This window comes from Talpa occidentalis, unplaced genomic scaffold (genome assembly GCF_014898055.3).
Source record: "Talpa occidentalis isolate TD23 unplaced genomic scaffold, MPIMG_talOcc4v2.1 talOcc4.5, whole genome shotgun sequence".
NCBI classification, from domain to species: domain Eukaryota; kingdom Metazoa; phylum Chordata; class Mammalia; order Eulipotyphla; family Talpidae; genus Talpa; species Talpa occidentalis.
This window is the reverse complement of record NW_023604861.1, coordinates 106212101-106235690: the sequence shown is the minus strand read 5'-3', so window position 1 is coordinate 106235690 and position 23590 is coordinate 106212101. Positions and strand designations below refer to the sequence as shown.

General features: G+C 32.2%; 1 protein-coding gene across 2 annotated transcripts in view; it reads right to left on the bottom strand.

Annotated features, from left to right (window-relative positions):
- PSME4 (proteasome activator subunit 4) overlaps positions 1-23590 on the bottom strand; it is an 82153-nt gene that overhangs the window by 33301 nt on the left and 25262 nt on the right. For both annotated transcript variants that reach the window (XM_037528071.2, XM_054701993.1), the window contains exons 5-20: positions 21553-21702; positions 20043-20106; positions 19418-19492; positions 18148-18270; positions 16403-16495; positions 15602-15867; positions 13118-13304; positions 12263-12352; positions 11523-11587; positions 11086-11236; positions 8940-9038; positions 8665-8734; positions 8287-8354; positions 7465-7680; positions 6777-6934; positions 5283-5378 (exon numbers count right to left, since the gene is read on the bottom strand). In XM_037528071.2, coding sequence (XP_037383968.1) covers positions 5283-5378; positions 6777-6934; positions 7465-7680; positions 8287-8354; positions 8665-8734; positions 8940-9038; positions 11086-11236; positions 11523-11587; positions 12263-12352; positions 13118-13304; positions 15602-15867; positions 16403-16495; positions 18148-18270; positions 19418-19492; positions 20043-20106; positions 21553-21702 — 1971 coding nt within the window. The remainder of the gene's footprint in view (positions 1-5282; positions 5379-6776; positions 6935-7464; positions 7681-8286; positions 8355-8664; positions 8735-8939; positions 9039-11085; positions 11237-11522; positions 11588-12262; positions 12353-13117; positions 13305-15601; positions 15868-16402; positions 16496-18147; positions 18271-19417; positions 19493-20042; positions 20107-21552; positions 21703-23590) is intronic.

Here is a 23590-nt window from a genome sequence, read left to right as displayed (position 1 = left end):
CACTAAAATGTCCTAGCAAATGTAAATATATATTTAAACTAAATATTTCTTATGATCTTTAAAAGAATGATTTTCTGAAACAAATTTCTATTACTCAAGTAAGACTTAATGATTTTATCTTTTTGTAGCCACGTTATATGTCTATATGTCACCAGATGGAGGTTTGAGGCACCAACCTTGACTCACCACCTCATCCCACCCCAGATCCTAGCAGTAGGAAATCTGCCAGTTCTACATCCACCAGTGACTGACTCTATGAATGCAGAACCACGGATAGAAAAAAAAAAATCTGTCTGTTAAGTGGACCTGCTCAGTTCAAACTGGTTGCTTAAAGGTCAACTGCATATAATTTAAAATCAAATACCATTACTCTTTTTTTAATGTTCATAGCAGTTTTATTCATAATAGTTCCAAACTGAAAAGAATCCAAATGTACATCAATAAAAGAACGGATAAAGAACTTGAGATAAATTCATTCACTAGCGTATCACCTAGCAATAAAGAGGAATAAAACAATTATATATGCAACAACATTGATGAATCTCAAAAAGATACTAAGGGAAATAAGCCAGGCACAAAATACACGTATTATTCCAAGAGCAGGCAAAATCCACCTACAGTAGAACAAATATCATTACTCTTACCCCACATCAAATTCATTGTGCTCATTCCCTGGTTCATTATACAAACAGTATTGTCTTTTGACATAAGGAACTAAATAAAATTCTGACAAAGAAGTAATAAGGCATATTATAAATAATACCACCTATACAATAATAATAGTTAAATCTGTTTCATACCAATTAGAAATTAGACAGTACCCAGTCACTGAGTTTATAGCAAAACATGTTTAGTATTTGCGCTGCCAAAATAAAAAAGACCTAGGAGATTTCCACAATTATTTTAGTTATACCACTAAAGGGGAATCTATTTTTTTTTTTTGTGGGACCCTTGCCGGAGGCCGGGGAACGAGCCTGCGCTGCAGAGGTTGCAGGCAGCCTTGCAGCCCAGCGCTCAACCGCTGCGCCATCAGGGGAGGCCCCACTAAAGGGTAATCTTAAGGTTTGCTTAGAGGATGAAATAATTACTGGTTGGAAAGAAAGCACAGTAAAAGAGGAAGCAATGACCAATAACATAAAACAAAATATATAATACAAACCAAATATACAAATGAAGGCTAGGTGAATTGTCATGAAATAGCTGCAATGATTTTTCCTGTCTAAATGAAAGGACATCCTGCTTTTCCCAATAATCCCTCCCTTCCCAAATTAAAAAAAAAGGTATAAAAATCAAGCTGTTAACAGACTTTTCCATTCAAGGTTACAAGTGTTTCACCAGAGACATTAGGCCTACTTCTGTGTTACATTACTTAATTCAATCCTGGTCATCAGTAATAGCCACAAACACAAATGAAAAGCTGGCTCAAACTCTACGATGTGAGCAAAGGATTGCTAAGTAAAGAGAAATCTTATGTACCGCTAAGTTTAAAATTAACTCTGAGCATAAGAACTATTTCCATGTCTGACACACAAGCTTTTAAAAAATAAAATCAATGAAAACAGAAGGCGAAATAAGGAGAAAACAGGGTTACTCACCGTGGAGTAGTAACTGTTTCCTTTTCTGTGTGCAGCTTCCCCAGCAGAGCTGGGTAGTTTCCTGGAGGTGCCAAGAGAGGTTAGCTAGCCCTGCCCCTCATCGCATAACAACACATCCTTTTCATATATCAATGAAATGGTCTTAATTCTTAGACCTTAAAAGTATGAATTTTTTTGAGTGAAAAGTTAGTAAAAGCTGAGATCCTAAGAATGATTTAACTAAGAATGACTTAACAGATCTACCAGAGGAAAAGGGGCACAAAGTAAAGAAGAAATATTTGAGATGAAAAATGATGACTCCTCTACCTTGAGTAACCCTGTTTTTTTTTTTAGATGTTAGTTTTTTGCATACTGTAAAAGCTGGTTAGACCTAAAAGATTAAGAGTGGGCTGCAAAAGGAGAAATTAATGACAATTTGAGGATTAAAGGCAAGTATCAAAATTCCTGTGTGACCCTGAAGAGACATATTCCAACTTCCACACTACAAACGAAGAATCATGACTATCCAACTATACCACAAATATTCCTCTTAAATCATTACCTACAGGTTCCAAGAGCGAAACAGAAAGGTTCTATTTTAAGGTTAATTTAGCAACCTTGGTATCTGACAACTGCTAAAGAACAAATTTTTCTAAATTATACTAAACTAAAAAAAGATCACCCTTAATTATACTCAAGAGACATTATTTTACCCATCCTTTCAAGCATTAAAATTTACATTAAGTACAAGATAACTAGTAAATGAATTTATTAAAGGCCAAAGAATACAGTGTAAATACCTTTAGGCATATCCTTCACTTTTATAGTTAGGGCAATCAATTCATATAATTGCCTCATTTTTTGGTCAGTCTCTAATCACATAGTATAGAAAATTAATTTTTACATTTTGTAGGCATTTCCCTGAACAATGGAATTTTAAGACTATTCCATACACTCTACTAGCAACGCTGTTAAATTTACTCATAGGAAAACTCAACTAGATTAAGCGTCCAGTTTCTTATTTACTGCAATTTTCCAGAAGACAAAATACTAATACATGCAATAAGGCAAACTTTATGAATGATTTGACAAAAAAAATTAAATTAAAGCAGTTATATTTTATCTAATTGAGATTTATATGAGAGAAAAAGAGAATTGTTTGATAACCTATGTACTAACAAAAATTGGTCTGGTATTTCAGAAAATGCAGACTCTCCCATAAGGGAGACTTGCTTGGAGCACATCTGGATTACACTAAAGCATATGTCACATTTATGTGTTTTCCTTTGTCCCTTACCTAGTAATTTTACTGTTTCCTATGGAATAACCAATACCCAAAGTCGAGTCAAATTGACCTGCTAATGATATTCTCCAAGCATGATGCCACCAATATTCTTTCTTCATAGTAAGCTTTATGATTTAAGATTACAGAACAATGGCACTAACAACTGAAATTATTTGATTCATTTTACAAATCTATATTTAAAAAAATTTTTAACAAATGATCTATATTAGAATAAACAGTTTTGAATTTAAAATGCTAACTTTACTGTATAATGCTCTGGTGAATAGTAATTTACTGACTGCAAAAAAAAATTCAAAATGTTATATAAAGAAAATAAATGTAGAAAGTCACACATTGCTGAAATGAGTTTAAATTTCAGATGAAGATGATACCAGTTAGAAATCGGTTTTTAAAAGAAAGGAATGTGTTAAGAATTATTTAAAACCCCAAAGACAATACAAGTTTCTTTCTCTAGCAATTTAAAGGCAAAGAACTGCTCACTCATTCATCTTTATTTCTACTTTATAAAGTCATTATCCTGCATTGTTGTATGTAACTAGGAAGAACCCTAAAAATATTCACTGGAGTGATTAAAATGATTGAAGTTTTCATGTTTTATATTTATTATATATTATTAAACATAAGCAAACATGTTTATGTTAATATTTTAAATATATTAAAATAAAGATGTATTAAATGTAATTTTGATTTCTCCACTAAATTTTATTATATTTTCACTCCAAAAGTTACATTTCCAAAACACAAAAGCTTTCTGTATCTAAACTATCTTTTCTTTTTGACTTTCTGGGAAAAGCCAAGAAAGAATTCTCAGGATCAATTATATGGCTTATAATCAACAGTAATGTAGGCTAATAATCTACTTATTTATATCCCATGGCATTCATCAAATTTCCATAACATAGTATTTCTTTTCCTTTTTGAAAATGCAGTTCATTATATAAAACCTGATTGGCCTTATACTGGCCAAATATGTAGAAGTTCTGTCCTGATGCACATTTATTTCAAAAGATAAAGATACTGTTTCAATTCTCTATTGTGGTGCACTTGGCACAAGTATGGCTATCTGCTGACATGAACTGTAATGGAAAACCCTAAGCCTCCCTACGCTGACCTGGACAGTACAGCCTAAAGATTACTTAATACTAAAAATCTTCTAATGACATAAATGCAAGACACATACTTCCACTCTTAGATATATCATTGGTTTAAATGACCACATTTCTCGTCAACACTGTCAAGCAGAACAAAATTTACTGATGACTAAGTTTGTTGTGTATGCAATAGCTTTGTAGCGTGCCATAAAATAGTTCTTACTGTAGTACATAATCTGAAGATCATCAGGAAAATCAAAACTATTTCCATAGGTCCTCATTTTAAAATATTATTTAAAATTGATTTCTCTTAATTTTGATGAAAGCTCTTACATCAAAAATAAAATAGATGAAAAACAAAAGTGCTTTAAAAAAATTCTGTAAATGCCTAGGCAAATATAAAACAGATTTCCTTACCTGAAATGACCCTACTTCTCTCTTGTAAGTATAAAAAGCAACCTAAAGTTCCATGCCTAGAAATAGTTTTTTAGAGTAAAACAAGTGGGAATAATGAAAAAGTATGATTCCAAGCAGTGGTTATGCAAAATATGGGAAAGATTGCAAGCAAGTCACGCTTTAAAACCACTCATTGCAGCTAAATATTTCTGTTGCAAAATCAACAAAAAAGAATTCTTCTGGTTCTGGTTTTTGAGAGGGCCAATACTTAAGTTATTTTCATTAACTTGTTCAGCAATGAAATGTTGATGTTAAAAGAAAATGATCTAAGATGACATACTGAACTAGCATCTACCTACTTCATAACTTAAAGTTACATACTATTTGATTTCAATTGAACTCAATTTTTCAACTTAAAATGGTAACGCTAACAATGGATTAAATGAAAGTCATTCAAAATAATATTCTGAAAATTCATGAACGCAACTTGGTAGATCTAAAAGTTCAAAATCATAACGTATAACAATGAACAGCTTTTTGTTAAACACCCACTTTTTTTGCTACAAAATTCTTAATCAACATTGATGGCAAACAAAAAAGTATTTTTCTTTTTAAAAGAATATGTTAATTAACTCAGTAAACTAACAGATGAACTCAATATCTCCAAGTTAATGTTATAAAACTGATTAACATTTGAATTTACTCTATTCTGGTACCATAACAAATTCTGAATAAAGCCTTGAAGTTAATAAAGACATAAATTGTGCCTCAGGTATTTTTTGCTTAATAACAAAAAGGTTAATGAGATAAACAACACCAATAACAAAACCAGTGACTCTTTAAAAGTAACTAAAACTTAAAGTCTATGCCAAATGACAAAACAGTAAAATATGTAAAGTAGATATTTTTACTTACAAGTTAGTAACTGGCTCTCCTTTCAAGGGAGGTAGGAGGTTTCCTGAGCCAATTAAACAGTTGTGCACTATAGTCAGACTCTGTAGAACATCATCTCTAGAAAGGAAAAAACAAAACAAAACATAGTGTCATATTTTAGAAGATTCAAAATACCTGTTTTAAAATTCTTCTATCACAGATGTGCTGGAAGCCTTTGTTTTTATGTAGTATGTGCTCTCACCACTTTTCTAGATTGTTTTCTACCATTCAGTTATATTTCTGAACACCATTTTACACTAATTTCCTTTTTAGAAGGCAGAATTATTTTGAAAGTTATATGGGTGATATGTAGGAGGGTTCTCTCAGAGGCCTTTTTTATATTCACAGGCTAAAAGTAGCCTGACCAACTTTGTCCCAGGTGGATGGTTGGCACCTCAGGGGTTAGCAAGTGACTCTGGAGATCTAGCTGGGTCAGTGTTCCCTGTATGGTATATGTAAGTTGGTGGTAATTCGCTCAGGTATAGCCTTGGCCACAGCCTGGCAAACCAGAGCAGCTGTCACGAGCCCCCGGGCAGCACTGACCTCAAGACTGGTATGTGTGGGCTTTCTAATCCCTGGGATTCAGATACTCCACAAGACTGGTCACTTCAGATGAATGAGGAAAATGCTTGACACTCTAGTGCTTTCCTTCTTATAAATGCTACCTGAAATGGGGGTACCTGCTAGTTGGGGGTGGGCGCAGTGGGTTAACATTTTACATTGTGCGTGAAAGCTGTTTCCTCAACAAGTGTCTTGAGGGAGAAAAAAAAAAGCTAGACTCTAGGACAAAGTACAAAATCTTTATCAAGTAGGGAACATAAAAAATTAAGACTAAGAAATAGCAAACATCTTTAGTTTAGCCATTTACAAGATACCTACTGGTATAACACATTCTTAACTTAAATAGAAGCTAACTGTTCACAAGTAACACCTTTGCCCTTTGTGCAACAATTCTGAATTTAATCACCTATTTTTTTTAATCACCTATTTATTGAAGATCATTTAACAGAAAAAGGAAACTAGTGTTACAGAAGACCACGCAGCATATTTCATCTCTAAAATGGACTTACAAAATACTCCAAAAAGCTGTTCAGAGTACTATACATACAGCTGACCTAAATCAATCATACTTCTTCCCCTCAGCCCTTTTATTGAACTTGCATTTCCTTCCAAACGGAGCAGTTCTACACATGTCCAACCTAGACATGTATAGACCTAGAGATGTAGATGTGAAACTGCTAAGGAGGAGACACTAAAAATTAGAAAAAATCCTGAGTTTTTCAATTTAAAATTTTTAAGTATTATGACAAAATTTCTGCTATACAACATTGTATTTGAAGGCTTTCTAATCACATATAGAAGAGATATTTAAAACACATATTGAATATGGATACACTGATTATGGATATGCCAGAGAGATGGCATAAATTTTTTTTAACCACATAACACTAATTGATTATAAAAAAAGAGAACTACCTAGACATTTCAAGTTCTCCATCTCCACAGTGCTGTAGTTTGATGAGCTCAGGCTGAAGGAAAGAGTCCAACAGATAAAAGGCAAAAGCCACTTCTTCTGAAGAAGGAACATGCCACTGGATTCCCAGATTCCACAAATCCCCTGGTTTACCCCAGTCCTAGAAAAGAGCATTTGTTCAGCAAGAAGTTAAAAAATGAACACACACACACACACACACACACACAATTTAAAAGGTTTAAAAGAAAATGTATAAGTACTCCAAACCTAAGGAAGCAAATAATATTCCTAAAGTTGGATTTAAAATGTTACCCTTCATTATTACCCCTGAAAAAAGTTCTTCATTAAGAGTTACTCATATTTATTAAGAGTCACTCAAGTATGAGTTTGCTGTAAGAGTAACAGTAAGTTTATTTGAGAAAACTGCAATTCCCAATAAAATTACATGGAATTATGGATGTTAACTGTGGCATACCAAAGTCATTCCATATAGAAACAGAGCAGAAAAAAACTAGACTTTTAGCTCCAATGATATGATGCACAGTCCAACAACAATTTTAATTATTACTTTTAAAAAGAATTAGTGAAATCTTTAAACTGAAAAAACCAAAAACTCCACACTTTGAAAATCTTCCCTAGGAAAAATAACCCAATGTACCCTTGAATTTTAAGTTATTAAAAAATGCTTGCCTTGATAGGAAAGTACTCAGAAGGAGGTTTGTCAAAGCCACCTGGCACACTGCAGTATTCAGTAGGGTAGATCAGCGTAGTAGAACGAAGAAGGTGATGCAAAAGGTTACAAGACAGAGTATAACCCTGCTTACAGGTTAAATGTAGAGTTCTTTGGAGAATCTTTACAAGCTGCTCCTTATAAAGAAGCAACTTCTTCCCATCCACTCGAGTTATCTAAAAAGAGGAAGAAAATAGTTGAAGGTATTTTGGTTAAAAGATCAAGAATCAATAATTAACGTAAAAGTCAATGTTTGGCTACTCAAGCTAACCTAAATTAGTAACAATTTCTTAAAATGACTTTAATTCACTGTAAGACTGCCATTTCAATTACAGTCTAATAATGGAATACTTTTTAAAATAAACACACATTTTTTGAGTTTAGGCTCACATATACCATAGTAACATTCTTTTCAAAAGAATCTATTTAAAGAGACAAAACTTAACTGTATTTCCCTATGTTCCTGAACTAACCCACAAAGGAAACTAAAGTTTGATTAATGCCCAAATATAGAATATAAATAGGAAAAAAGAAATTGGCTAATTTAATAAACCTGGATTCTTAAGTGATCCCTATTAGAATTAATTGGTAAAAAGACCAGAAGAGTGTTGAGGATGAAATTATCAGTAATTATCAAATTCCTCTGACATCAGCCATATCAAGAAATATTCAAAACTTGGGAGTTCTCATAAATTTAAAGTAAATTTTCATAAAAAGGATAAATCCTAAAAGCAAGGCAACATTTTCACAGTAATTTTTCTTATTCCAAAGATTTACAATACCTCTGACAAAAGTTGAAGATTCCATAGTAACTCCTTGTCTAACTCTTCTTCATTTAATACATCATCATCTAAAAATGGCAAAATAGTATCAGGGGAAAAACTATGTATCCAACTAAATCAATCACTTAAAAATATTTATATTTAATATTTCTAATAGTTGAGAAGTCTCTTTTGGGGAGAGACTTTGTATTTGTATTTCATCTTCATGAAGCTATACTTGCTCCAGAAAAGGTGGAAACTCAATTTTCAAGAAAATAAACACACCAACAAGTAAAATATTGCTTAGCTTAAAGAAGCTGTTTGATCAGTAGAGTTTTAGAAACCAAGAAAAAATGTTATTTAAAATTGTAAAGGCAGAATAATAACCCAATGACTTACTCATTGTAAGCTGAGTTATAACACTGCAGCAATGGGGAACAAATAGCTTCAAAGATTCCTCTGGGCAGCACTGAAAACATATTTATATAAATAAGTTTGTGAAAACTACAAATTTTTCAGTCACAAAGTATACACTATACTATTTTCAGTGGCTATAAGCAGGTTACTGAAAAAATTATGCATTTTAAATATAACAAGCATTTCTAAAATAATTAACCACATAAACTTGTTGGTTATCAATTAATTCATGAGTCCAGAAAAAAGCCCAAACTCACCTTTACAGCAGCACGGCACATGTCTGCTACCATGCGGCCTGCTACTCTTGTTTCAAATATATGTGAAACAGAAAAATTAAAAACTTTCTGAAGAGCTACCTATTAAGATATGAGGAATAAAAATGTCAAATTGGCATCTTAAAGAAAGTTAAACATCTTATGAATCATAAAAGGAAATGGCCACATAAAAATTAACTGAGTAGAGACTGTAACCATCTTAATTGATAAGGGTTTGCTTAATAATGTTTCATCCAAGTCTATAAACAATCTTTGCACAACAACCTAATGTAAACAAAACATTTAAATCACAAAACTTTACTTTTGTTATAGAAACACTAAATATAAAATTACAGCTGCTTGAAGTAAACACAAGTTAATTATCTTGTTGGTTAATCCAATATTAGAAAGGGAATATTATGGAATAGCTAATATTTATAGTTTGCCATTCTGACCACCACAAACTATAAACTATGTGTATTCTGAAAGACTTGAAGCACTCTTTTTAATTTTATAAGCATGTCACAGGATTTTAACTTAATTGCTCAAAAATGAGCTCTAGATGGAGGTTGCTGAAAATTAAAAACAACTTCCAAATCAAATCTTTTTTTTTTAAATTTTGGTAAAAAAGAATATTTACAATAATTTCTAGATACTAAAATAATTTTAGTAAATATTTCATTCAGCTACAAGGCAGCTTAGCTTTTAATCAGGATAAACATATTGAACAATGATCATCTCAGAAGAGAGAAGAAACAGAAATGGAAATACAGTGTGGTCTTAAAGATCATAATGTCTATAAAAAATACCAACTAATAGCAAATGAGTTCACAGAATGAGTTCACAGAATGCCTAATAATGACAAATTATTTCTTATCTAATACAGTCAGAATGTTTATTTAGGATTTAATTTCTATCATATTCTAGCATAAGCACTTCTCAAAGCTTTTCTCCCAAATAATATTTAATTGTAAATTTACAAAATATAATTGATGCTTGCTATTTGTAGCAGTTATGTTCTATAAAGCTACTATGAACACTAAATTATCAAATAATGAACGGTTTTTCTAGGAAATATAAAGGATTAAGTTTCTTTTTTATTTTATTTTATATATTTTTTACATCATTTTTCATTTTTTGCACAATGTATGCATTTTTATCTTGGTTATAGCCCCCAGACAAATCGCACCACCCTTATTTTGATCCTACTCCCCGCCCCCCCAACCCATACATAGTGTGTCTCTGGTTTATAGTTGCTTGTTGAGTTTGATTTTTATTTTATTATAATTAGACCTTTTCCTGGTCCCTTATTTAGGATTTCTAAATCCTTGCTATGAGTGAGACCATCTGGTATTTTTCTTTTTCTTTCTGGCTTATTTTGCTGAGCATGATCCCTTCCAGCTCCATCCATGTTGCTGCAAATTGCATGAGTTTATCTTTTTTGATTGCTCAGTAATATTCTATTGTGTGTATGTACCACATCTTCTTGAAGGAATTAAGTTTCTACGAGCCTCAACTGATGAATATATAAGCTTGTTTTATGTTTCTGTTTAAAGAAACCTTATTTAATTCTTTAACATTGAACTCATGGCCAACAGCACTGTAAGCAATACCTGAATGAAACATATCTAAGACAATTATCATTACAAACACCACAACACTCTTATGCTTAGATATTATAGCACTTCCCCATTCAGGGCCACTTCAAACAGCAGAATAACCTGCAGAAAGCATAAAAATGTGCAAAACCTCAACCTAAATGGGCACAAAAAAAGACACTTATTTATAGTATGAACTGAAACAAGAAGCAGAGTCATGTTGTTTGACCTCAGGTAGAACATGAGCAGCTCAACAAGAGCAACTTCTGCATCTTTTACATATCTGCAGAAAATGTTTGTGTTACAAATACATTTTAGAAGCACTGAAATTAAAATTTAGAAGGTGAACTGGCAAATTTGGAAACTGCAAATAATAATGATCAGATGTATAACTTTTCAAATCTTAATTATGGAGAGGATAAACTGGCATACACACACACACACACACACACACACACACACACACCTTAAAGTAACCTGAACCTCAATTCTAAAACATCAAATAAAAACACAAGATCGAAAGCTAATTTTTGGCAGAAATGCACTCTTACCATAAATATTTCTTTGGAACATTGTGTGAGGATTGTACTAAATGTAGAAGACAGGCCTAATTCAACCAAACTCTCCAAGTGAGTCATTTTCTCCGTTTCTGTCTCCTCTCTTGTTTGCTCCAATGTGCTACTTTCTATAAGTCCAAAGCATCTAAATGATCCAAATAAAGTATAATTTTAGCAACTACAAACTAGATTAACATTTTTGTGATGATCAGATAATCTCTACTGTTATGGCTATTTAAGTAATAACTACTTAATTCATACATATTTCACAAATCAAATGTCCTTTTGTAACTTCAGCAGCCAACCTCCCCTCCGCCCACCCTTTTAGGTAGCAGTAAAATACAGGTTGTCTTCCAGAAAAGAATTTGCTGTTACAGAGCAGTCACTTTTTTGAACATTAGATAATGGGTAGATCTGGGGCACATGCTCACCTGTCCATAAACTGTAAGACAAAATCCTCAAATTCAGCTGTGGCTGAACAAAGTTCTCGTTCCACCTATAATATGTCAATGTTAAATTAAGAATAGCTTTTGCTTTTTTCCTCTGAACTAACAAAACTCAATTATTGGCCTACAAATTAGATCTAGGATTACATTATTATAATCACATATCAAGAGAAAGAGTAGCATTATCATATTGAGAATCCTGATCTATTTATTTTCCAGGAAGCAAAATAAGATGTAATTAAACCAATTTTATAAGGGCCCAAAAGAGAAGTCAAGCAGTCATTTTTATTATCAATTAGTTTTCAAACTGTTGGTGTATGTGTGTAAAGAATGACCTCTCACTACTGAACAGTCAGATGGATATCAAATAGTAACAAACTTGCAACAAAGAAAATAATTATAAAAGAAAAGACGATAATGAAGAAAATTTCTCTTCATTGGATGCCTCTCCTCCCAACAAATTTATTCCTACCATAAGAAGTTGGGAAAACAAAACACGATCACCACTGATTAATAAAACATTAAAAAGTAGCAAAAAAAAAAAAGAAAGAAATACACACTGGAGGAAGACCTGGTCTTCCATTTATACCTTTCTAGGCACAAAATGACAATTTTACATTGTTAGCATCTATTCAAAATTGCTTTTTAAACTAACAAATATTACACATAAAATAAGAATTAGAACTTAGTTAACCAATCCTCTCACAACGAGAAAGCATCCTTACTTCTGTGAGGTCGTTTCTTTCTTGTAGTACAGATGAACAATCTACTAAAGGCACCAGAGTGGAAAATGTTGCTATAAACTGGAATGTAATCTGTGTGAAGATACAAAAGATTTAATATTAACAACATAATGCTAATTCAAAACTGTAAGTGTACCATATGTTATCATATAGCAACAAAAGAAGCTGTCTTGAGGAAATCCCACAACAATCCTCTGGAAATTTTTTAATTAGAATTAAACATTTTAAAGTTCCTCACAATTACATGCTGCTTTAGTTATAAAGTAATAATATATTTTTACATAGTTACTAAGTTTAAGTAACAAGTTTTCCAATTTTTTACAACCAAGAAGTTCCTTTGCCTCCTCCCTAAAAAGTGATGTTAATTAAGGGTAAATAGAATACACTAATGCAAAAGGATCAAGACTGGGGAAGAGGGAAGATAGCAATGTTGTAAGTCAGAAGAAAAAGTGTGTTCAAGCGAGATGTAGATTTTATATATAGTAACTTTGTAAATGAAGAGAGAGATAAACGATATATGCTAAGATTTCTAACATCTCTGCTTAAGGAAAGTAAGCTTTAGAACATCATATGACTGGTAAATGCACACAGTTTAAGGCAAATTACTTAAGAAGGAAGACATTATATAGATCAACTAACTGTCCACAGATCTAAAATTAGACACCAACAGATATAACTCTGCTACCTTTTATCTACTCTGCACTGAACTATGTTCTAAAGAGCATTTTAAAAAATATTAACATGACGTCCATTTATACAAGTACAATATTTTAAGAAAAATTAACAGGATGTCCATTTATACAAGTATAATTTAGATGCAGAATCATAAATGCTCACCATGCATTTACTAAAGTCATTTGGATCCACCCCAGGCAAAGCTCTCATCAACAGAGGTAGCATGTGTGTTGGACCTTCAGGAAACCATTTGCCCCCTGATACCAAACTGCGGGCTACTCCAATTACACAACTTAAAGTGGCTGTGAGCTGGTGAGGTTCTGTCAAAGTCTCTAGTGCAGGATATGTTCTATAGTTTGAAAATAGAATTTTAAAAAATTTCCATCACAGGTAAATAAACATGACACATTAAATACACTGAACTCATAAATTGCATTTTGGCTTAAAGGTTTGTCGCTATTGGGATATTTTGGGTGAATATTTTTCTTAAAGTTACAGAATCACACACACAAAAGGAAAGGCACAGAGACTATTGCATGTTTCCCCAACTCCCTGCCACCTTACACCTATCTCCATGCAAATTCCACAAAACATAAACTGGTAAGTTTTGTACTATTTCATTTATCTTAATAGACCTTGTATACCCCAATAGGAATGCATCAAATCTAATCTAATGATCAGTTATTATTAGAATTCAAGAATGACAAGTCAGAATGACACCACTTTTCCCTTTTAAAGGAAAATCATAAAAACGTTTCAATTTCTACTATTTTATACTTTTTACAAGACAGATATTTAATAATTGGAAATCAGTTATTGGAAACATGAGAAAATTCCTAACAACAGAATAATTAAATGGGGATGGGGGAGAGAAGATATGAGGGTTATGATAAATTCAATATTGAATCACTAAGCATTTAAGAGCCAAGAGCATTCACTCATTCATTGACTCGCTGGGGAAAAAAATCTAAAATGTAGTCTTACACAAAAAAGATAAATAATAAGGGAAATAATAAGTGAACAGAAGGAAGGATTTACAAAATCCAAACCTATTTTTATTTTTAAAAGATGGAAAAAATACACCAAACTTTAATAGAGGTTGTCTTTAGGAGATGAAAAAAATTTTAAATTCTTTCCACATTTTTATTTTTAAAAAGACTTTCATAAAAGGGAAAAAAATCTTATCCCAAAAGACTGTCATGCCACTTAGAAACAGAAAATTAAAATTTTCAAAAGAGTCATTGTATTGCCAATTTTGACAATAAACATGTATCACTCAACATGCTGTTATGTAATTTTATAAAAATTGAGAACTAAGTAAAAATGGGATCTGTAAATGTCCTTTTATTTATCAGCTTTGTTCCTATATTAAAAATTTATTTCACTAATGATAATTAATCAGCTGGAAAACACTGAAATAAAGAAAAACAAAGGGGAAGTAAAGAAATTAAAAAACACCATCAAATTTTAACTATAAAATAGCAGAAGTCACACTCAGAAGCCAGTCTCTCCTCTCCAAGCAGCATCAAGGGACTTGTCACTGACTGTTAGCTTTTGCTACCACAAGGAGTCAAAGAGCAAAGAATACTGGAGTTGCAAGCAGAGTGGCAACTGCCTGACTTTCCCATTCCATCCCCTAAATAAGTTCTATATGCTGGAAATACTGCAGTGCCCCAAGGTATGCCCACAAGAATAGAAGCATTTGGGAAAGTTAGATATTTAATTGACTTCAATATTAATGGCAATGAGGGCAGGTGAGATAGCAAAAACAACCCAAATTTATAGGTAACAGAGTCACAATTAGGTAAAGGTCTTTAACAGGGTACCCTATCTCCAAGTGTATGTGAGCCATTATCATCTCTCAACAGTGAGCAGAAAATAGGTTGTTGTCTGCATTCTGCCACCATGAACCTTGGACAAAGCTGAGTTTTATAGAACGCAAATTGCTAGTTTAGGCTTTAAAAGCTCATATTCTTCTCCTCTTGACAAAGACACATTTAGAGAATCAAAAGGCTCAAGTTCAGGAAGCAAAGAAGTAAGAGAAAGCTCAAGTCATTTTGCTCCTGAACACTAAAAACAAGTAAGAGTAGCTCCCACTTGGGAACCATACCAGACCAACAGTGATAGTGACTAGGTAAATGGAGAACTATTTTCTTATTGTTTAAACAGACAAAATTAATAAATGCAATAAAATCTACGTTGTGGAAAACAATAAACCTGTTTATACAATATAAGAAAGTAATACATTTAACTAAATTTCTTCTAAATCACTGATTCTAAGAAACAACAGAAATCTAAAACCACTTTCAATGACATGTTCTAAATAGTGATACTCATCTTTTGATGATAAAACAGCCAGTTTAACTAATGAGCATAAAACTTGAGTGACTAAAATGTACATAGTCCAAAATACTGATCTATTTCAACTTTCTTTTTTCTCTAGTAAACCCTATCAAGTCAAACAAACAAAAAACCCAAATCAAGGTGTCGATCATTAGGTTAACATGTCCTGCTTCTTCTCTAGGAAAGGGAATGAGCACCAACATAGCAACACAAAGAAAAGAGAACCAAGCAGAACAGAAGAGTAAAGAGTTCATCAGGAGACACAGCTAGGCTTCAACAAAACATTGAAAACTATACACTTACCTTTCAAGTACAGGGGGTATGACTAACTCAGGTCTCATGAGTGCAAGATTTTGCAGAGCCTGGGCTGCTTCTAAACTACCAGTTTTGCTAAACATAGCCAAGAGGACAGGCTGAATAATGCATTGTACAAAGTCTGTAACATCTTGATCAGTAAGCTTATGGCTATCAGGCACAGGCATTAACCAAGAAGGCTTCTTGTATCTTTCACGATGCAATCTTCTAACAACGCTGTTTGGCAACCGCTGAAGTAGTTTCATTAACTTGTTCTGGGGACACAGAAGCAGAAAGTCCCAGGTAGATTCTATTTCCCACATAGATATTCATGGTTCCTCCCTACCCTCCCAAATAGATTTAAAAAAACCCCCAATTTATCTTATTGTAAAGACCTACACAGAATAACAAGATGGACTAACATACTCTTACCAATTTTTTATATTAATAAAACTTTATTTAAAATTTGTTTTAATTTGTAGAATTATGTGAAGCTTCCATTACATGAAAAGTCATTTAAACCAGGAAGCTTAAAATACCAACACAATAAACTGAAAAGATCATTCCATACTTTGCGACTTTTGTTATGATTTTGTTGCAGAATATGGCATTTTGTCATCAGTTCCCATACCAGCATTATCTTATTTTGTATATATTCTATGAACATAGTAACTTAATTAGAATTTAATCATATACAACCAAATTAAATGAAGGACAGAAACTGTATCAGAGATTGCTTAATAGGCAATAGTTAAGTGTGACCACATCTTAAAAACTCCAAACCCTTGAATGAAAAATGAACATACTCACCAGCCAGCGCCCATTATTTGAAGGATGGTAAAAAGATGTGATGCTGTTAAACAAACCAGCCAAGTGTTTTTGCACTAGCTTACTTGGTCCACCCTGTTCAGATAAAAAGTGTAAAAATTTCAGCACTCACATTTTACTATGAAATTGAAGGGGACACCAGGGCCAAGTCTACACATATACCTCTAACATGGTTCATATTCATCCCACTGACAAAAATCAACTCTACCTTTAAATAAGAGTCAAAAACAATTTCCCAATGAACTTCATACAACTCAAGTCAAAGATTTCTGCTAAAAATAAGGTCAAATTAATGAAACCAAATTAGAAAATTCATAAGGAGTCTTTCAGTTAGGGCAGCAGTATCTTTTATGCTTCTATAGTCAAATCGTTTGTCACTAACACTGTCACCCTAAAATAACCAAGAGTGGTAACATTAGGCATAAAAAGCATTCCTTAAATGATCTAAGAAGTAAATTTCTCGAGGTATAAAAGGAAGAGGTAAGAGCTTACATAAATGCATTCAAATATTTTATTCTTGTGTCTAAATAATTAAACTTCTATATTTGACCAGGCTTTGACTCAAAAGAAAAACATTTTTATTTCTTCCATTACCAAACAAACATACAAAACCACCAATCAAACAATAAGGTAACCTAGAGAAAATAAGGGGAAAGTTAACATACAACTTATCAAGTTGAAAGGCTCTGGGAATAAAGAACTACAATGTGGCCTTGAACCTCTTGTCAAGATTATCTTTTATGAAACAGCACAAACCTAGTGTAGAATGCTGAGTTATATTAGGAACATTATCTTCCTCATGAACTAAAATTCATGTTCGTTTCCCAATCTGGAATAGGGCAACCATTAAAGAGACCATGATAATTCCATACCAAATACCATCAAAATTTTCAAAATTCTAACATAATTATTATCATCATTAAAATTTTATTATAGTCAACAGTACATTAAAAATATATTAAATATTTAACAGAAAATGAAGTTGCCAATGAGAACAGCAACACTGACTAAAATCAGGTTGATACTAATCACTACCTAATTCTGTGGCTCCTAGAAAACAAGTTGCAACTCATTGCTTATGTCAGATAGTAAACATATGTTTTTACTCTTATTGAATTTTAGAAAGAAATTGGGTTTTCTTCTGTTTAATAATGAACTAGCAAAATCAGGGGGAGCTTGTATTTTATTTCCCTTTTAGTCTTACAGTAAAATTTAAGAACTAAACTTCTCAACCACTTTGCATTTTTCACAGAAACAACCAACCAATTAAACAACATAACCTGGGAAAAAACAATCAAACACAGAGTGATAATTCAAGGAGACAGAAGTGGAATCAATACAACTGACAATGCAGAAAATTGTAGTATGTTCAATGTAATGTATAATGTGAACAGTAGTGAGCATATGCAGAACCTTTATCATTATCAATCTAACCTTGGAAAAGTCCTTTGGTCTATGGATCTGATTCCTAGCCTGTAAAAATGTGACATTCTGAATCTCAAACTTTTGACTCTATTTTTAAAGTCTATTGGTTAGAGAGATTTATAAATGGCACATTATGACTACATTCTGAGTATAATAAACATAAGCTTACTACATTAGAAAATACAAGACTCATGTGACCAACTAAGTCCCTAGTAATACAGACTCTTGATTACACAGAGTTTTTGTATGGTTAACACAAAATTTACATGAGTCATATAAAACAAATATAATATATTACAAACCATCATAGCAGTGATCCATATTACAGCATGTCCTATATCATAAGCATTTGTTAAAAATCTTGGGACTAACACTTGACTGCTTCCCACTGGGAGGTTCAAGCTTCTCAGAATTCTTGTAAATATCTTTAAAAAGAGAAATAGAATCAAAAATAAATATTTACAAAAGTTAAAACTCTTAAATAACTTAAGTGCTATATATTAGTATATTTGGATGTAATCTTACTTAACCAATTTTTTTTTAAAGTCACATTATTGGTAATCTGCTTTATTATTCAAATTTCCTATTAACATCTAGAGATTTTTGTTTAATGAAACTGAGGTTGCAGTCATGTAGATATGAAGCAACCATATTCATACAACCAAAAGCACAAAAAATGAGCCATACATGTAAAAAGGTAAACCATAGATAACTGCAGTTAAACATGAAATATTTTGACTCCTTTCTACCTTGTTAAATGCACATAAAGGTTTTTTTCCTATGTCTTCATTATATACCAAGGAGGCACAAAATGCAAATATCATCTACAGGTTTACTTTCCCTCTCAAAATTGTATTTTTAAACTCTTCCCTCCCCCATTTTAATGCTGTTTTGATGTTTTTCTAAGAATTTGCAGTTTAGTCTGTAATTTTATTGAATTTTAATATGATTAAATTTGTATTTTGTAATTCTGTCATTACTAATAGAGGGCCCTAACGTGTAGGGAACTCCTCCTCCTCCTTAGTTTCTAATAGCCAGCAACAGAAATAAATTGTGCAAGCAAAGAAAGAGCGATTTGCCTTCTGTTGCTCCTCAGAATGATCTGGATGTCCCACACCAGCCCTCTTGAAGAGTCATAGGTGATTCTATACAGGCAAAACAATACCAAAGGCACAATATTAAGAATACTGCGCCTGGAAACATTTGGGAAATATATAATATGATCTAAAAAGTGGAGAACACTCCAGAGCAGATATAATACACAAAATTTGCTAGAAGATATGAACGCATGAAAGCCTGAATAATAAATATACTTGATGCACTCTAAAATTCACTGTGAAATTTAAAGTTCATGTCCTACATAGGTAAAACAAAAATCACATATTTATGATTCCTGGATATGATGCAATTACTGTTTGAAAATAAATGATCCATCCCTATAAACCATGTTTTTACTAATAGTAAAAATACATATTTTACATGGAGTAAGGACTTAACAGACGAAACACTCCTCACAGACACAAATGATATCAATGCTTGTGGTATGCTATATGATCAAATATTCTTAATTACCTTTGGTACATATGGATCCCAATCTATGTACCCTATATTATCTGTAGCCAATCGAGCAAAGAGATTTACTAGTTGCTAAAAGCAAAAAAAAAAAAAAAAAAAAAAAAAAAAAGACATTAATATATTTGTTCTCGATTAAGAGTCAAATTCATAGCCCTTACCCTTTTCCCCCACAAATCATTATCAAAACAATTTAATGTATTGACTCAGTTTTATAAAAATCTCCATTTTAAAAAATTGTTTCTTGTTAACTTGTTTAAATCAACTACAAATTGAAAAGCTTGTAAAAAGGGAAATGACAAAGCATTATCGACAATACAAACCATAAAAGAAATTTTAATTCAACAAGCTTGTAAAAAATATCCTCCAAGTGTCAAGCACAATGTTAGTGAGAGTACAAAAGGAAGCAAACAGCCTTACATTTCATGCATTTCACAATATATATCCATATGCTTCTAGATATTAGTAAAGCCAAAATTTTAAAATGTCAGAATACAGCAAATTAAAAAAATTAATTACAACACTACTAACAGTTAATTCTAAGAAACTGAAGCTACTTATTCAATGATCTTATACACTTATTTCCAAACTAAAATGTATAGGAGAAAAAAAATGGAATACTTACCCCCTCCCACTGTGGGAGATTTTGCACTGAAACCCAAAGGCCAATTAATTCATCAAACCAAAGTCTGAAGAAGAAAAATGTTATGAATACTAAGTGATTTATACAAAGTGGTTCAAAGCCAGATATCTTCTGTGTTTTTTAAATCTATTATCCTTACTGATAACTACACAACCTAGAAAAAGTACTGAAAGGTACAAACTAAATGAAACAAAGGACTATTTTTGTCTCAATATTTCCCTTTCAATTCATTTATGTTACTAAGAGTAATCTCATCAAACTTCTAATTCACTATTAAATAATTGTTGCCACTCCTATCTAACAACTGTTTACATGTTTCTCCTTCCTCTCTTTGCTCTTTTAATGTTTTCCTACCTGTTCTTATAACTCTCCCCTATTTTCTTAAAGTCAATTTAGTAACTATGCCATTAAATTAGAACTAGAGTAAAAGTTTCACAAAAGAAATGAATCACAAAGTTTAAGGCACAAATAAATTATAGTGGGGGAAACTATCTTAAAGAAATAGAAGGAAATCTAGGCAGTGCATGAAAATGGTTTAAGTATTATTAACCAATATTTACCAATGTCAAAAAATTTTGTAACTTTTTAAAATTTCATAAATATACGGCTATATAAAATGTTTCTGATTTGGCATCTCACTATAGAAAACATGGGGTAGAAACAAAGGTAGAACTCATAACACAGAGAAAATTACTATTCAATCTTTTTTCATAAAAAGTCTAAATTTAATTTTTCATTTATAGGGTTTTTTTAAACCTACAGTATCCCAGTAAAAAATCAGTTATTAAATGTGATGCAAAGACTACAGTAACAAAAAAAATGTTATTTAAAAAAATGCTAGAAAAAATGATAAGGGTTTAAATCAAGTTTTAGGAGAAAACCTTTCCTTTCCCTAAAAACTCTATGCAATTTAATATTTCTATCCCTGGCTGTTTATATTTTCATTCCTTCTTATATTTATTATTCTTTTTTTTTTAAGATTTATTTATTTATTTATTTATTTATACAAGCACTGGGTACAGTCAGAAGCGCGGGAGGGTGAGAGAATTCACCAGAGCCAGAGTGGGGAACAGAACAGGCAGACTGACGAAGTACACTGCTGAGGGGAGCAGCAGATGTGGCAGGAGAGGTCTGTCGGCCATGTGGGACCCTCTACGGCGGCCGGGGATCGAACCAGTGCTGCAGAGGCTGTGGGCAGCTTCACAGCCCAGCGCTCAACCGCTGCGCCACCAGGGGAGGCCCTACATTTATTATTCTATATATTATTTCTTCAACATCCTCATCTTATTTTGCTTGACATACAAATGTTTTCTCTCTTCACTCACAATCTTATGTTTAACTGTTTTATCCTTCATATACTTAAAGTGTAATAAAATTAGTATAGATGAGTTAGTAAATCTTTTTCTCCCCACTTATTATTTGCTTTCTACTTTGCCTATATACCTGTATTTCCTGCTGTACTCTAGAACTAGTCAAGATACGTAATACTTACTTAAAACCTTTATGATGAAGTTCTGGAGGGAGGGAGGTAGGAAGAAATATTTCAAAATAAGTGATGGCCTTTTGCATTGTCACATCAAAAGGGCACATTAAAGGCCTCCATTCTTCTAGCATCTCAGCTGTGGCATCTGCTGGAAAATATCTAATAAAGAAGGAGGTTTTCATATACCTGATCATTGACTAAAAGTTCCACAACTCAATATACGACTAACCAAAAAAAGAGAATGGATTTTATAAAATATGCATATACTACAAGTTAGCCTACAAAATACATACATTTTTACAACTCCAAAATAAATACCTTATCATAAATTTCCTTGTGTATGTGACTTAGAAAAATACTTTAACGATGATAAAACACATAAAATACAGAAGTCCATTAAATTCTTTAAACATGGTGGTTGTAGTTTTCCTTCCTATGTGTGCTATGTAATATGTGTCATATAAAATCCAGGCTATAGAATGAACTAGATAATTAGTTAAGCAAGAAAGAGAACATCAGTCTAGTTATCTCTAGGCACTTTTATACAATCATTTTATCCTCTGGACCACAGAATCCTCCTTTATATGAGAGGATTACACTAGAGGATCTAGACCTAAGGTTCTAATATTCTATAATTATATGAAATGAGCAGGAGTGTCCCAAGATAGAGAAGATTTATAAAAATTAAAATCTGAAGTATGGAAAACAAAGGTAAATGAATAAAGAGGATCCATGTATAATTACCAAGTACACATTAAAGGGTTCAAAATAAAAAGTATATTCAGTAAGTCAGAGAAATTCTGACTTGGTTCTGATCAAAAATGTTAGGAAACTGTTTTAAATATACTTGATGGTTTGGCCTATACATGATGTCATTAATACTATTACATCTATACATTTGTGTCCATTAGAATCACACTTCATTCCTTTATGCAAAAAATAAAATTAGATATCCAAATATTTCTGTTGAGTTCATTAAGCACTTATTTGTCAAGTCATTGTGTAATAGGTTGGAATTTTAAAAAAAGCAGAATATATTGTGCCTTCAAAGATTTCATACATCAATACTCCTCCCTAGTTTTCCAATTAACTGTTAATCTAGTAATTCAAAATTAAAGATCGGTATTTCTATGAATTACTTAAAAACCTGAAATCAAGTCAATATTTTAGTGATGATCAAGTTTCTGGTGAAGAAAAAGAGCCTAACTGCCTAGTACAGTTAGGCATTGGTAGCTTGTGACTCAGATTAGATCTTAGGCCTCTTATCACAGACACATTTGCATAAGACTAAGTAGTAGAATAGGTCAGTAACAAATACTTGATTTATAAAATAATTTCAACTCATATTACCAAGCATATGATTATATAGGGATTTCCATTAAAAAGAATCCACTGTATACACAGCAGATAAGCAGTCTTAGAATAGTCTGCTAACGCTAACAAGAAAACAGTTCAAGTACATAGAACTAGACTTTCATTAGCTAAAACTAAATTCTATACATATTCATCTGTAAGCATTAGAACATGGGATTTTAAAGTCAAATACTCCTATGGTGGAGGACTATTATAGGTGTGTGGTGATGGGTATGGTGTGGTGATATGCATCTAAGGAGGTTTGATCCCATGCATCTGGATTCCATACTATATTGTGAACCAAAATTATCTCAATTAAAATAATAATAAAGTCAAATATTCTACTGAAAGGGAACAAACTAGTGGAAAAGTATGGCCCCTATCTAACTACTCATATTTTAATGCAATACCTACAATGCTCATTCTGGAAAATATTTTTGATGTGAATAATAAAACTATAGGGAAATCTTCAAATAAAGATGATTAAACACAAATTATAGTGTTCCTACTTTATAAAGGATGACTGACACCCACATCACTTAAAACCTTCTAAATTTATAAATGAAATCCAAAAAATTTTAGATTTGAAAATCTGTTGTGTTCAGTGACTGATACCACAATGTCAGAAACTATATATACCACCTTAATTTCCTCATCTAAGCACACTAAAGATGAAAAACCCCAAAGAAACAAA